Here is a 16,714-nt window from a genome sequence, read left to right on the forward strand (position 1 = left end):
GCAATGTATGACATTAATTTATCCATGTACCTTTTCCCTTCATCCACCCATCCAATATGGGGTCTTAGTAGCTAGCAGCCATATCACCCTGCAACTTACAACTGACAGCCCACTGAAGCTCAGCAGGTGTGAGCCTGGTCAGTACCTGGATGGAGACCTCCTGGGAAAAACTAAGGTTCCTGCTGGAAGAGATGTTAGTGGGACAAGTAGGGGGTGCTCACCCTGCAGACCATGTGGGTCCTAATGCCCCAGTACAGTGACGAGGACACTATACTATAACTATATATAACCGGGGTCCTGACTCATTAACAATCATTAAGGTCATTAACAATCCCAGGGTATTTCTTTAAAAAAGTAAGGGTGTTACATACATTTCCCTTTGGCCTTTACCAATTATGACCTCCTAATTATTCCCATCTATGAACTGGCTGCATCGCTCTGTTCTCCACCTCACTGATAGCTGGTATGTGGGGAGTGCACTGGCTTTTGCATCATCAATCACAGTGGTGGTGGTGGAGTGGCACAAGGCAGTATTCAACCTCTTCATTGCAGGACACACACAGGCACAAACACTCACACAACCACAGCAGGGCTAATTTTCCAGAAGCCAAATAGCCTACTGATAGACATTTGGCCTGTGGAAGGAAACTGGGGGAGAAAATAATAGAACTGCACCAAGACAGCACGCCAGGACCTGAACCCAGGGCCCAGCCCTGCGAGGTCTCAGTGTGCCGCCAGATAGCTTTTCCCTCATTTGTTAATATTGAGAACCTAATCTAAAACCCCAGTAGATGAGAATAAACCTAACTGTTGCATATATAGTTATATAAAATGATGTATTGTCAGCAGAAGTATCACAGCTATATTTAATTCATTATTTTGTCAGAGTAATAACTTACACATATGTGAATACATTCATCAAAAATCATACGTATATCATATCTTACAGTACTTTAGACTAATGTACAGATTTGGACACATTATGTACATTTCCCATTATAGTGCAGAGTTCCATAAAAGGTTAAACATATATGATGTAAAATCTTCAATATGGCTTTATAAACTAGTTGTACAGATATGTACATGGTCACAAAAGAGTACATATCTAATTAAGTTCTAATCAGACAGGCCACTGCATTTCAATGTTAAAAACAGGACCCTCAGAATGTTTTATGCAGATTTCTAAATGAATGAGTTACTCAGCACAAAATGTTGCAACACAACCCAGTCATGTTTTCAACACATGCCAGACACGCCCTTCTTACATTTCGCAAACTGCTCTTTCCATATTTTTTTATAACCAAGATTAAAAGTAAATTCAGCTGCAATTAAACTGTTACACAGTTTTCATGTGACAGTAATGTTGTTTTGATCTACTACAGTCACTTTAACACACGTACATTTTGAGACATTTCATCAAAGATTTCTGTTACGTCGGCTCAGTCTTGAACTGTCTTACCTGAGCTATTAGCTTTACTAAACCATATAAATAATAGGTTTTATTGAGTTCACCGATTTAGACATTTATTTGGTACTGTATTCTATGTGCATAGCTAAGTAACAAAATCGCATTAACAACTGAACGCCCAAATCAAGTTCTTTTAAAAGAATGCTGCTGTTCAGCAACATCATTGTAACTGGAGAGTATACTGCGCATATGAAGCAAAATTTACAAAAAAAAATACAAGCTTGAATACGGTATTTTTAAGGGCTCCAACAGAATATTCAGAACCCACGATATTTACCATCTGAAAAGAAAAATGATACAATTTATACAACAGGGATTCACCTATTTCCCCATCCAAAGTGCATAAATTAATAAACGAGGAGTGGCTAAGTCCTCCTGTCTTCAAGCAAGGTGTTTATACATTTTACTCTCCATTGACCTGTTGCTTTTGATTTCTTTCTTATTCACTAAGGCAAAAACATGTAAATAACTGTATTTCATTCAAATCATGCACTTTGATTATCTTATATTATGAGACACAAATGCACAAATAATGCTGAATTCAATTTTTCAATTGAGAAACCTTAAGGAGCTGGATTACCCAGTACATTTATGATCAGTAACTTTGAAACATCTGCACTGAGTGCATTCGAATGTCTGTCTTTTGAGTATTTTAATTGGTAATAGTCATGTTTAAAATCTCCAGTGAGTAACCTTTATTCTTATTTTCCAGATGTCAAAATCTGACCTGACCAATTCACAACACTGAAGATGTAGTCAATGGAAAGTGAAGACAAACACAGTTATTGCATTTGGCAGAACAGGCAATTCTTTACATACATATATAACACGATACATTAATGATGATTCAAAGTTGAAGACTATGGAAATGCATTTTTTTTTCTGCTACAAAAAAATCTAGGCAGACTGTAGTCATTTCTATCTGAAACACACAGAAAGGCAGTAATTTGAGTCCCTGTTTTTTTCCAGATGAAAAGTGAAGTGACGAGGTAGTGGTATCCCAGCTTATCTCAATTCATGATGTCACAATGTAAATTGAATTCTTTAAGGAGGCTTTCCCATTCCTTACCCCAAGTCAAACGGATGGCAACAAACCTCAATGTGGTCCAACGTTAAAGTACAGAGCAATGATATATTTAACCAGATGACACTACAGCACTTGTGCAAGTATAAATTGCTCAAAGAGAAAGACCTGTGATTAATCAAATGACACATTATTAACAGCCGAATCAATGTCAGCTGAATTTCCCATTTTTTAATAGCAAATGCAATTTCATTCAGCTTGGTTTGTAATAATTTCCCAACTTTTTAAAATCTAATTTGTCTTGCCGGCCAATTGTACTTTGTCTCATTTGTATAGAGATCTCATTTTCATTTCAAGAAGAATTCTTAAAATCTCACTTGACAGAGCAAGTGTCAATAAGAACAATAGGTCCACCAAATGGTCATTTTTTGTTTTTTTGGCTAATATAACCTAACGATCATTCAAATGAGAGATTTATTTCCATATGTTGCCGACTTACATGGGATATAGAGATAGGAAGTGGTAATATTTCTACGAAGGCCAAAACAAAAATCAAAGAGATTTCTTCAAGCAAATGTGTTGTGATGACTTTCTAAAATGAAACTTTCTGCATTTGGGGAATTTCAGACACTGAAAAATGTGACTAGCTACACGCTGCCTTGTGTATATTTTATTCTCCAAAAACTGCATTGTTGTGGCACATAAAACGCACCACATGCTCCTCTGTTTTTAATGTGAACCCATGGAATGTTAGGAATCGCTGAATGGCTGATGCTTAAAGAGTGACGGGTCTGGGATTTAAAGTTACATACTGTAGCTTTTTTCTGTGGGGAAAAAACCCAACAAATATAGCAGTCAAAATATTTAACTGTCTTACCACTGATACCCGAATATGTCATTGGTCCTTACTGAGGTTGTTCAAGCACATATCATTAGAAAGAAGCCGAATAAAATAAGTGTAAAATCAAAACAGTAGTGGTTACTCTTCTCTCTTGTTGTATTCTGTTTTTCAATCCATCTGAACACCTTCTATCCCAAAATCTTATTATGCCATCTGTTATTCATTCATTTACCTTACTGTTATAGTGACTGGTTTCCCCATATGATTCATTTTGACATCCTTGAAAGACAGGCACCTTGCACCTACTGTACATGTGATTACTTACTCGCTCCATCTAAGTGCTCTTGATCTGTGAATTCTTCCATTTCAACATCTGAGTCAAAGAGTGAATGTCCGGTATAGTCTGTGTCTGGCGTGTGAGAGAAAGACAAACTGCTTTCTGTCACTTCTTCTTCGAATGTTTCAGTTCGTGAGTACAAGCCGTACTCATGGAGCTGTGTTGGCGTCAGGCTGTCTTCACTGGTCTCGTCATAAAAATCAAAGTCATCACTCCACTCTGGCCAGAATTTTCTTCGGATTCTTTCACAGTACATGGCTAGGTTTATTAACTCACCTGCGAAGAAAAAAAAAAGACAAGACAGGACTGTTTGTTCATTTTAAACAACACGTGTTGCTTTCAAAACACAATGAAATGCACAATGGTTGAAAACAGTGGCTCTTTAATTGTATTTGCCATGACAAAAACTATAAAAAAAGAGGTTGATCTTTCAAGTTAAGCTTTTCAATGCCTTTCAGTGCTTCACTAGCTTAAATAAGGGTAAACAGGTCAGCAGCAGCATCTTGTGGAGAAGAGGCAGATTTGCACTTGCAAAGCAAGTGTAATTCCCAAAGTTGACCAGAAGAGGGCGACTTTTAGCTCTCAGTTATTTTTCCAAGAGCTTACGAACACCCACACCTGAAGAAGGCTCCACGGCCGAAACGTTGTGTTTTTTCTCTCTTCTTTTTTTCAGCATGGAATAAACCTATTACTTGCTCCTTTGCAGCCTACGCATGCTGACGCAGCTACCCACCTGAACTAGAACACCCATTTGGTTCATTATATTGAAAGCAAAAACACAAAACTACTCATAGCTTGAAAACCAAATTAAATCACTCCAAACATTCTAAGCCTTTACAAAGCTTTGAAAGTTATTAATATACGTTAATCCTTTATTAAATATGAATGACAGAACAAAAGACGGTATACTTATTTGAAACTTCCAATTAAATATCTGAAATTCAAAAGACAACAGCAGCTGATGTTCCTCTGACCCCAATAACCAAAACAATGGCAAGAACATAACTGGAAGACGTATAATGATTAAATCACATCTTAGAAAGAGCACGGATTTTTGCATTGCAGACATGGCTATTCCTTAATCTCATCACAGAGGAACAAAAGACCAATCAGTAGTTTCTATAAGATAGTGGTAAAGTAGTAAAGGAATATGAAAAGATGAGTATTACCTTTAATCAGCTGTTCAGGCCTTGTGCCTGGTAGTGTCCACATTGCCTGAGCTAAATGTCCAAACACCGTAGCATCTACTGAAGAAAGTTTTGGTCCCATTATATATTTCTTATCACCTGAAGAAGATAAAATGATAAATAAAATGTCCCCTTTAAACAAGTGCTAATGATCTGCGAGTAATATATTGCACACATGACATGGTGTTTTAAAACACAATTAACACTGTATTCCAAGGTCATATCAGTGTTGTTAGACACCACAACCCCTTCATTGCTGTAAAGCAATGATAATTGTTGGAGATCTAGACAGCACTGATTTGCACATAATACAGTGCACAACATTCAGCAGATGTCAGGAAAACATTAATACTCTGAATTCAGTTTGTCAATGAAATGAGAGAAATAAAGAAATATTTTTTTTTACAACTTACTTTTTAACTTAAATGTAACTAACTTAACCTGTAAAATTCTTGACATTAGTAGAATAGACCTTATTTATTCCTTAGTCGTAAAAATAATTTTAAAAATAATTAAATAAAATACCAAGAAAGTAATTCATCTTAAAGTATATAAAGCACTTTTACATATCTTGTATATAACACCATGATAATCTCAACATTACAACACCTGTAACCTTATGCCTGTACTCGAAACACCGATAATTACACGATAACTACAAGCCAAGACGTGTCAAACAAATGCCAACACAACTCCTCCAATCCCGCACCTAAAAGGGTTGCTAGAGTTCGCATGTCCTTCTCCATCAGTGCGTAGATTTCCTCCTTGGAGAAGCGCCCGATGCCATGACCATACATCTCCCTCTTGACGATGCCTCGGGTCAGGTGGCTGAGGATCCACTTCAGCAGGTCACTGAGAGGCCCCGTGACTGACAGCATCTTCTGAGTCTCCTGCAGATTGTCCACCCACTGGCAGTAGGCAATGGTCCTGTCATTGAAAACGAAGAAATTCAACCGATCAATCAGACAGGCTGACATACTCACTAACTCCTCAGCTGCTGGCAGTGTTTGGGGTTCTTTTTTGGATCATCATGTGAAACTACTTTTATTTATCTTAATCTGCCTTTTAATAAAAATCCTTCATTCTCGGAGGCTTGCAGCACAAAAATATCTGAAGCATTGGAATCTGGCTAATTTTATTTAAGGTCGGGTTCAACATCAACAAACCTTTACCTTTTCTACAGGTACATGGGAGAAATGTTCAAAACAAAAACTCCCGCACACCTGCACAAATATAGATCAGTGAATCATTATAGAGTTTTAGTCTGAAACGGGGCATAATGAAAATATTACCAAGTTAGTTCCAGGTATGACCTTTAGAAAGATTAACAAGATTTTAGCAGAGCTGACACAAAGACCTGATCAGCCTCTGGACAGACTACTGTGGGAGGTTCCACCACTCTTCCTGTGCAGCTGCCAGATGCACTGCATGAATGTCCATTTAATATTAAAGGTATACTTAATAAATAGTTTTTGTGAAAAGATGCAGATTTTCCTTAAATAACAGCAAAGTTGTTTCTCATTCATTTTTTGTTTGATGTTTCAAATCAGAAATTGTATAAACCAGACAGAACTGAATCATAGTTAGAATCATAACAACACTTGCCTTATTATATAGAATATGATCAATTTTGGAGAGATTCTGCTATCACAATATCCCATCATCTCCTACTTTAATAACTGAATGGTCTGATAATCTACAATGGATTATCTCCTGAAGTCACTATCCATTCCATATCAATATATCACAGTTCTGTATATTCAGAATTCATGTGGAAATATTTATAGTCTCAGTATTTTTCTACTTGATAAAAGTTTTTAATAAATTAAATGAAAAAAGTCAAAGAAATGTTTTAATTTAAAACATTAACAACTAAACTATATTATAATACTATGACTGCGCGACACGTCAGCCTAAGAAGGGACTGCAATTACCGTCAATTTACCACTAGAGGCCGCCAAAGGCCTCAAATTCTGCAAAAAGTCATTAGATTTTTGCCTTCTGCACCTAGTTTGATAATAATCCTTACATTTACATAGTGCGTTTCTGGACACTCCACTCAAAGCACTTTACAGGCAATGGGGACTCCCCTCCACACCCATCAATGTTGAGCCTCACCTGGATCCAACAGTATCCAGAGTGCGCCAGTACGCTCACCACACACCAGCTATCAGTAAGTAGAGAGGAGAACAGTGATGAAGCCAGCTCATAGATGGGCATTATTAGGAGGCCATGACTGGTAAAGACCAGGGGAAAATTTGGCCAGGACACCGGGATAACAGTCCTACTCTTGTTGAGTTTTGATGGTCATAGTTTTTATGTGTGTAGATTGAGATGAATCTACAGGTAGTGTTTGTCACAAACTGTAATACTGAATAAATGTCATATAAACATCACATAATTCCTCTTACATGACATAATGCACATAATCTAAATTTGGGCAGTTCACATGCCTTGATTTCAAGTGACTGAATTTAACCAAAATTGACACTATAATTGAATAATATGAATAATGAAAGTAATTCAAGTCTAGCACATCTTTATATTAACTAACTGGAAGCACTGCACAGTGAGAAACAAACTACTGAAGCCTCAAGAAAGAAAGTGAGACTCACCAGTACAGGTGTTCTTCAACCATTTTAGTCACTGCCCTGGATACAGCTCTTTCATGGGGGTTCAGGTTCTTATTTAAGTTCACTCCCAGTTTTTCTTCTAAAAAGTCTATGATGAATTCAGTTCCTGAGACCTTTTCATGGTTGTATTCAATCCATGGCATCTTCCCTTGGGGAGAAAGCTTTCCATCAAAGTAATTCTAAGGAAAGGGAACAATTGCTCATCATTACAGTGAACATGTTTACATAGGATGATCATATTATTTGGAAAAAAAAAAGAATTAAACTTATTTGGCATGCGACCTTCCTAGTCACTATTGTTTTTTCAAGCTTTGCACACTTACAAATTGAACTTTCCACCCAAAGCATTCTGTGATTTAAAATCGGATTGACCAAACTGGACTCCATCGTCCAGGAGCCCTTCAGAGATGCGACAAAAATTTGTTTGCATTCTGTCACAGTGTAAAGACAATGAAAAGTACTACACCTGTGTTAATGCACACTTCTTCCATGCTGTGTATTGTACGCACTGCATGAAAACATTATTTTACTCTGGTAACTACACAATGCTCTTTGACCATACATTCCAAATTGCATGTTTCAGTCACCATACTGTACATACAGTATAGTGTCAGTGTCTTAGTATGGACGGGTCTAGAGTGACTCTTTCTCAGTTCGTTTAATAAGACATTTTATTCAAAAGTGCAGTAAAGTGTGGCCTTCATCATGCACTGAGCTGAATGCTGTAACTGCTATGGCTTAACATCCTTTCCTACTTTATGGAGTAAGTTTTTTTACAGAACCCAGTTAACCTGCCAGAATGTCAGGTTGGACTGTGGGAGGAAACTGGAGCACCCAAAGGAAACCCACCATGCTGCCAACACCACCAATGTTTTGGAATGAAAGAAGAACTGCAGAAGAAAATAATACCTGATAAGGTAAGTCCACCATTCTGAGGTAAGTTTCCATCTTTAAGCAAAATGGTGACAAACTAGGAACTCCATTCTTTGGCCTTGAGAACTGATGGAGAATAATTGCATCTTTTGAATCAACCTCCTGTTCCTTTCTGCAAAAGGAAATTTCTGTCACGTTTTAAGTACAAAGACTCAAAAACCATTAAGGGAATCTTTACGACATTGAAATAAATTCATCATACCTTTCCTCTTTGATACTTGCAATGACTTGTCTTACTTCAAATTAAATTCAAGTGTGAAACACTCTTACAAATGTGACTTCTTGACTTTTTAAGTACATACTGTACTTTTCTTAACTATATACTTACACGTGTATATATAAACAACACTATTAAACAAATATTAATTAATAAATAACTGAGAATACTGAGGAGGCAATGTTTAGATTCAAAGCAAAAATCAACCTTCACAATTTTATTTACAATCAATAAAACAACAAAATGTCCCTATTGCAGAACAGTTGGCTTTATGGTTGAAAATAAAAGCTCCAATACATTTTAATACTCAGTAAAAGGTTTAATTTGATTTGATGATATTTTGTTTTTTGAATTTATAGCTTATATTTATCGAATATAATGATCTGTTGTAACTTTCTATTCATTGGAAGTGTTTGTAAGAAAATACAAGGGATCAAATAATTCTGTCAATTACATTTCTTGCCTTTTGAAATTGCTTTCTCACTGCCTTTTGTGTTTGTACTGTGTAGTTCTCTGTTGCTCTTATTCCATTAATCAACTTCCATGTTTCAGTTTCAGCAACAGGCGCCGGTGACATAGCTCTTCTATTCTTTGCCCAGAAGTATACAGAGGAAGCTTATATTTGTTTAAAAACTTCAATGACATTCTACATCTTAGACATTTATTATCTTCGACCAATTTTGTCTTTACATATACAAGAAAAATGTATTAATTCTAAAGAGTTAGAAAACAAAGAAATGAACACTATATTAACAACAAATGGGCCTATGACTCAGATACATTTTAATGTTTACAGGAACAAGTTCCATTATTCCATGATGTCGTGCGGTTTCTCATATAAACAGTGATTTTCTGAAGGTATCAGTTAAATACACCAATAGCAGTGTAACTCAGTGGGCTCTCTGCTAAGTTGCTTTCCATTAGAACATGGTGATGAGGCCTCTTTGTATTACCTTTCTGAAAAGAAACAATCTCCAGCAATGTCAAAGCATCTTCTAGGACGGTGAAGAAGATGCAAATAAAAATCTTTATGGAAAGATAACATGTACAGTTATATTATCAATCTAAAATAAACAACGATACCTATACAATTCCACTTTTTATATTTGTTAATAAAGAAGAACATAAATCATTCAGAAAAACATCATACAATGTTATTTAATACACTGGAGCTACATTTTGTGCACTAAATTCTAAGTGCGAGATTTAAAAAGCATGCATCAGAGCTCTTAAAAAAAACACAGCCACATATAACATTTCTGTCACATTACAGTGACATTATAGGTACAGTAACATTACAGATCGTTTTGGTGGACCAGTAGGTGGCACTATTCTTTCTGGACCAGACATTCCAATCAAATGCCCCAGTATCATGTCAGGGGACTCTGCTGCTGCTAAACTTAAATTGAGATTTTGACTAATTGGTTATGAAAGATCCCTTGTGCAAGTTGAACTTGGTCCCAGCTCCAAATTTGTAAAAAAAATACAGAGAAGTCGATTATGATAGCTTTCAAGGTGTCAGTTTGCATTTCGCACACACCTTGACACGGAGCACATTAGACTTCTTAGTTGTAGATTTACACGCTTGTCAGGATGTTAATTAAGGTTACTTAAATACATGCTCCAAAATCTGGTGATATGCAACATTGTTTAAAGATCATTACAACTTTGACAATGTTTCCGTTTACAACTGTACTATAATAACTATCTCTACAGTATGCAGTTATGGGGTTTTTAAATACATCTGTTTGCAAAAAAAGACAGTAGAAGTCCATCTTTTTCAGTTATCAAGATACCTTCACACAAGAATTTGAGTTTTTAGTATGAGGCACATTTCTTAGTGGTGTGTATCTTTGCAACCTGATCCCTCCTACCTTAAAGACATTCAAAATGTGGGAATATAGTGGGTGTTTTGATTTTGCAAATTAAAACATTGTTGGCAGTTATTCCTGCGTTACTATTTGAGGGACGTACTGTAGGTCATAATAATCAGCAAAAACACCCGCTACAGCTTCTCTCAAGTCAAATTAATGTTACTCCTCCTGGTGTGGGTGAAAGTTCACACTGTGAACTTCATACTGTTTATACCTACTCTACCTAGTAATACAGACTTTTCATTAAATTTTAATGAATTAATTTTCATTAAAGCAGACACTCATGAAAACTCAAAGTATTTTTTCCATCTTCTTTTGTGCTCTTTTTAAAAAATTAATGTTAAATCAATTTAAAGAGCAGATGGAATTGATTGACTAAACTTCAAATACTGTTGGAAAAAGGTTAAATACGTTTTAGAGTTTTTGTTTTGTTTGGGCCCATTTCCAATACACTGTCAATTGTTTATGATCAGAAGGTGCACAGTAAGCAGATCAATTGGATTTTACTTTTTACAGTTGGGTACTGTAAAATCTGTATTGTAATGTCTGTACTCCAAATTACAGCAACTGCTTTATCCAATATGGTTTTGCAGGGGAGCTGTAGCCTATCCCAGCAAGCAACAAGCACAAGGCCGGATACTCCCTGGAGGGGACCCCAGTCCATTGCAGGTCAGACACAAACACACATACTCAAACCAGGGCTAATGTTCCCTGAAGCCAATTAACCTATCTGTATGTCTTTGGAATGTGGGAGGAAACCCATGTGAACACAGGAAGAACATACCAACTCTAAGCAGATAACCCCCGAGGAACTGACCCAAGGCACCAATGCTAACCACTGCGTCCAGAAACTCATGTTTCGGATATATTGCTCAAAGCATTTTTTTTATTTACAATGTTTACATTTACATATATAAGTGATCAATATGAAGTGAAAACCATATTTTGAAGTAGTTAAGTTCAAAGTAACCATGGAAGTCTGCTTCCATTCATTTTGGTGTTTTGGGGGTTCTGTGCTGACACTTTAGTTTTACAATGTAAATGATATACATGTCTTTACCTTAAAACTATCAAGTTATTGTTATTACCATTGTCATTGCTATTTAATTCTCTGTAATTGATAATTGTGTTACTTCTCAAAGTCACACCAAATAAGCTATAAAAGAAGAAAATAACTAAGCTGCCTTCTTGAACACATACATACAGTACTGTAGAAACAGACTCCAAGTTAGCTTAAAGTCAGGTCTAGCTTGAAACTTAATTTGGAAAGGTAGAGGTTTAAAAGCCTGCAAAGCATTGTCATGAGCTGCGGACAATGATAAATAATCACATTCAAAATGTGGAACACAATGAAATGTCTCATTCTTATTAGACAACTTATCTGTGTGTTTTTAAATTACTGTCACTAGAATGTTTCTTACAAAACGTATCCACAACATTGTTACGACACCTTTAAGAATAGAAGTTTAGATACAAAACAAGGGGAAGGTGATCTACTTCCCTTCATTCTTAGTTTAACTCTCTGTTTTCCCCTTTCATTTCAAAACCAGTATACCATTGTCTTATAAGAAGCTGTGCTCTGTCATCAAAACCATTCCTTGTACGAGAAAGTGCTCATCACTCTGTTCCTACAGAGTCTTCACCCTTCCCAGTGAAAAGAGTCATTATATTGCAAACTATTTTACAGGTAATGGTGAAAAGGGTTTGATACTTTCAAAATTTAAATGTTTTATTTAGACAAAAGCACAATGCCTGGCACGTCACTGGGACCATAAAAATGAAAGAAGAGATAACAGTGACAGTCATTTTTAGCAAATGACTTGGTTAAACAATTTAAAATTACTTCTAGGATAACATTATGTAATTTTAGGTCAATTTCTGCAATTGGTATATACAAAACTAAGAACGATTCCTTGAAGTAGGCTTATCTGTGACAGTAGTGCTGTACTATACAGTATAACAGTGTTTACAATCCAACAGGCTACTGTATACACCTTTGGTTATGTAATGTGTAATATTTAGCGCTCTGAAACACCATTATGCAACCAAGTGAATCATGTTCATTTTCACATTTAATTTTATCTTAGTGTCTATTTTTATCTGGTTACCTTTCTAGAAAGCCTCTCTGGAAACCTCCCGCAACGAGGTTATTTCTGAATATCTTTGAAGTCAGTAACGGTTAAAAGGTCATTCGAGATATTACCGCAGCATCAAGGGCCTAAGATAGCTATGATTTGTGTTTGTTTTAATTAAACAAAAAATAAACATTAAACTGGTTATATTGTCCCCAACTGGATAGGAGACTTACGATCTAGTGACCTTGATATCTGTGTCAGAAAAAGGGATTCGGATTTGAAGCAGGCCAGTGTAAAGAAGGCAGGTAAACAGATGCGTTTGCCCACCCATCCACAACATGGTGCTTAGTATGAATGCTAAAGTATAACTACTGATGCAAAACATCTTCTATTTTAAGCACATATTATACATATATATGGCTCAAGAGCGTCAACGAGCTCGTAGCTATTACTCTGGGATATGACTTTGGTTTCATAAGCATTACAGCTGTAGTAACTCCATCATGAGGGCAGGGTTTGCGTAGTCAGATCACGATGGACTCAAATGAACTGCGATATCAAACCGTTACACATCCAGAACGATTCTGTGTACAGTACACCCACACCCCGCTCACTGCCTGATCGGGTGAACAGAAAGCCTTTAAATACATTTACAATAAAATAATAAAGGGGAAAAAATATCAAATGGGAGTGATATCGAAATGTAAATTCCAAATGCATTTCAATTGGTCTGAATACTTCTTATCAATAACATAAAGGTGCCCACGTCCCTACATGGGTCTGTACGTACATATTATCATGTAGCTATACAAGCACAAACAAGGCCTAAGTGTTTATGTTTGTGTGATATACATATATGCATAAACACCGTGTACAGCCAGTCTTTATGAGGGCACGGTATGTTTATGTCACCCTTCCTCGTGTTTTCCTACCTGATTGCCAACAGCTCATGAAGAAGGTAGGCAGCAGCGGCGAGCAGGGCCCCCCCTGTCAAATACAGGGTTTTTTTCCACCAGGAATCTGACCCCAGCCCCGACATGATCCAGCTGTAGTCCTGCAGAGGGAAAGTGACGATGTACCCATAAAAGGAGTAGTGATCATCGGAGCCGCACAATCCAAAAGAAAAGCTTTGATTCCTGCTCAGATCAACCACACAAGACCGGGACGAGGCAAAACCAACACCCCAGTACATTCTTCGTCAGATTCACCGCCCGCTTCCTCGACCGTAAGGTTTTTTTTAGGCTTCATCAAATTTGTTGCATTAGTGCAAATGCAGGGGGACCGGTAATTTCAGATGCAGAATGCGAAAAGACAACATTCTGCCCGGTCCCGGTCTCTGCATAGGAGACAGCATCCTTCCGCAGCTACTTCAGCCTTTTGTCTGTTCCAGGGGAAACTCATGATGTCATTGAGTGTTATTGATTCTGTCCACACGCAGAACCCTCCCTCCTCTGTCTGAAGACCATCGGGGATAACAACAGCGGTTAAGGAAGTTTTAGATGGGAAACACCTGATTTGCAATGCACATTACGGAATTAGAACAATCTACCCCTCTCAGTTTTCATTCTCAAAATAGCGGGCTGGTTATCTGGACTGAGACGTGCAATCGTGAAATGGTTTGCTGTAGTCATAGCGATTATTATTTTAAAATTTACACTCGTGTTTATTCGCGATTTTAAAAAAATAGGGGTTAACAGTCTGTTTCTTACATAATTACAGTCACGTAGCGTAAAGTTCCCGTTACTTTAATGTCTTTTGGGATATTACAGTACGTAACCAAAATATATTGCAGTCCTGTAGCATGTCCTTCAAACCGGAAATAAATATTCAAATATTAATAATATTAGTTCCGCAACTCTGGTGGATTTATATTAATATTTGGCAATAACGGTGACTATTTTAATCCGATATTTAGCCGTAATTGATTTTAACGTCTAAGAGTTTGTAAGTGTGTATTCCGTAAGGGTCATGTAAATAATTTAAGTGATGTCAGTGAATTAAGGGTTTTGAGAAAAGGAATTGAGACACATTTCAATTAATCAATCGACGTCTATCGCCAATGTTGTTATTTGAATAATAAAGCTATTTGAATGATATAGACATATATGATGATCTGTAAATTCAGCAAAAGTATCGCAGTAATCCATCGCCATTGCCAAATGTAGATAATACAATATCAGGTGCCAAGCATAAACATGACAATTATACTGGTGCTCCATTATTTCCACCAGAGTTCCCCCACGTCAAAATTAAAACAATGCAAAACCTAAAAATGGTGGTGGCAGTTTTAAAATACAAATGTTCAAGACTTACCTCACTTTTCTTGTAGATAGGCACTCGTAGATATTGTCACTCTTACTGCAGAATTGATTATCTTACCTGCACTAAATTTCTTCAGACAAATTATGTTTGGAACTGGTTGCCACTACAACGTTTTGCATCAAAAATATTGTAACGCAACGGGGGCTCAGGCGGGCGCCCTTGCCGCATCAGGTCGGCCCCACACTGTCCGGGGCTCGAACCCGGGACTTCCGCGTCTCTCTGCAGCGACCTAGCCCTGTAAGCTAAAGTGAGATCTCTCCACAGCCCAGTAGCTGTAGTCCTGCTATCACAGGGAAGGGCGGTGACGTCACCTGCTCTGGTACGCCGGCTCTTACACAGTACCTGTCGGCCGTAAGCGTTACACTCTCCCCCGCTTAAATCGCCGTCCCCGGCGAAGGGCTATCCCACCCCGCTTCTGACACCAATGTAACGCAACGGGGGCTCCGGCGGGCGCCCTTGCCGCATCTGGTCGGCCCCATCCCGACTGAGGCTCGAACCCGGGACTTCCGCGTCTCTCTGCAGCGACCTAGCCCCGTGAGCTAAAGAGAGATCTCTCCACAGCCCAGTAGCTGTGGTCCTGCTATCACAGGGAAGGGCGGTGACGTCACCTGCTCTGGTACGCCGGCTCTTACACAGTACCTGTCGGCCGTAAGCGTTACACTCTCCCCCGCTTAAATCGCCGTCCCCGGCGAAGGGCTATCCCACCCCGCTTCTGACACCAATGTAACGCAACAGGGGCTCAGGCGGGCGCCCTTGCCGCATCAGGTCGGCCCCACACTGTCCGGGGCTCGAACCCGGGACTTCCGCGTCTCTCTGCAGCGACCTAGCCCCGTGAGCTAAAGAGAGATCTCTCTACAGCCCAGTAGCTGTGGTCCTGCTATCACAGGGAAGGGCGGTGACGTCACCTGCTCTGGTACGCCGGCTCTTACACAGTACCTGTCGGCCGTAAGCGTTACAATATGTTGATAGCTCAAAAAGCTGTCATTTAGGAGACGTGCAGGCTCAGAAGAACAATCAGTTTAAAATATGGCTATGGTTTCACTTTAAGTTCTTCATCTTCCTTTGTCCTCTTTGCCTTTGTCCTGGCCTTCCTCTTCAAAAGCTTATTTATCTACCTCTTCCAGGTCTTCATTACTGAACGATTCTGGAAAGAAGCAAGCAGCTCAGCCAAATCCTCATTCTTGACGTTAACCAACACTGTCTTTGCTAGTGTTACCAGCTCATTTTGAATGGTCTCGGCGAATCCAGCAAAGTCGTTTACTGTTAAAGTGGAGATTTTGTTCCCCAAACACTGTTCATGCATTGAACATGTATTTCATCCCATGCTGCACTAATGTACATTACTGCGTCCATTATGTTAAAAGTTTTCCAAAAGTTCTGTGCAGACTTTTTCTTTGCTGTCTGTATCCTAGACGAGTCTCCTGATTCACTACATAGATACTAGGCCTTAAAGTTAGCGATCACACTCATTAATGGACCATTTATCCATTAGTTAGATCAGAGATATAGTGTGTAGCGGTACAAACTCAACTTTATTATTAGGGCATAAAGATTCATAATATAGGTCAAGTGCAACAATGTTTTACTATGCTCTAGATTTGTTTTTCCTTTGAACCAATCACTGAATGCTTGCTTTGTTATCCAAGCATTTCGCTGAGATTTCCCCATGATGGAGAGACTTAATATATCTCCATAGTCTTAATGTATTGTTTTCATGGCACCAGCATTCTTGATATGGCATACAATCAGTGGTTTCGTTTTCTTGTCTCACTTGACATTGCCACCAACTAGAGTGTCTGTTGA

The 16,714-nt window shown here is 38.1% G+C and overlaps 1 protein-coding gene across 1 annotated transcript; it reads right to left on the reverse strand.

Annotated features, from left to right (window-relative positions):
- Nucleotides 1-848: 848 nt before the first annotated feature.
- faxcb (failed axon connections homolog, metaxin like GST domain containing b) lies at nucleotides 849-14,046 on the reverse strand. The gene is made up of 6 exons (XM_088908795.1): nucleotides 13,522-14,046; nucleotides 8,400-8,535; nucleotides 7,473-7,669; nucleotides 5,567-5,784; nucleotides 4,840-4,956; nucleotides 849-3,946 (listed from the first exon to the last, which is right to left on the reverse strand). The coding sequence occupies exons 1-6, from the start codon at nucleotides 13,779-13,781 to the stop codon at nucleotides 3,651-3,653; spliced, it is 1,224 nt and encodes a 407-aa protein (XP_088764921.1). The 5' UTR covers nucleotides 13,782-14,046; the 3' UTR covers nucleotides 849-3,650.
- Between the last annotated feature and the right edge of the window lie 2,668 nt (nucleotides 14,047-16,714).

Source organism: Atractosteus spatula, chromosome 2 (genome assembly GCF_055471065.1).
Source record: "Atractosteus spatula isolate fAtrSpa1 chromosome 2, fAtrSpa1.hap1, whole genome shotgun sequence".
Lineage (NCBI taxonomy): Eukaryota > Metazoa > Chordata > Actinopteri > Semionotiformes > Lepisosteidae > Atractosteus > Atractosteus spatula.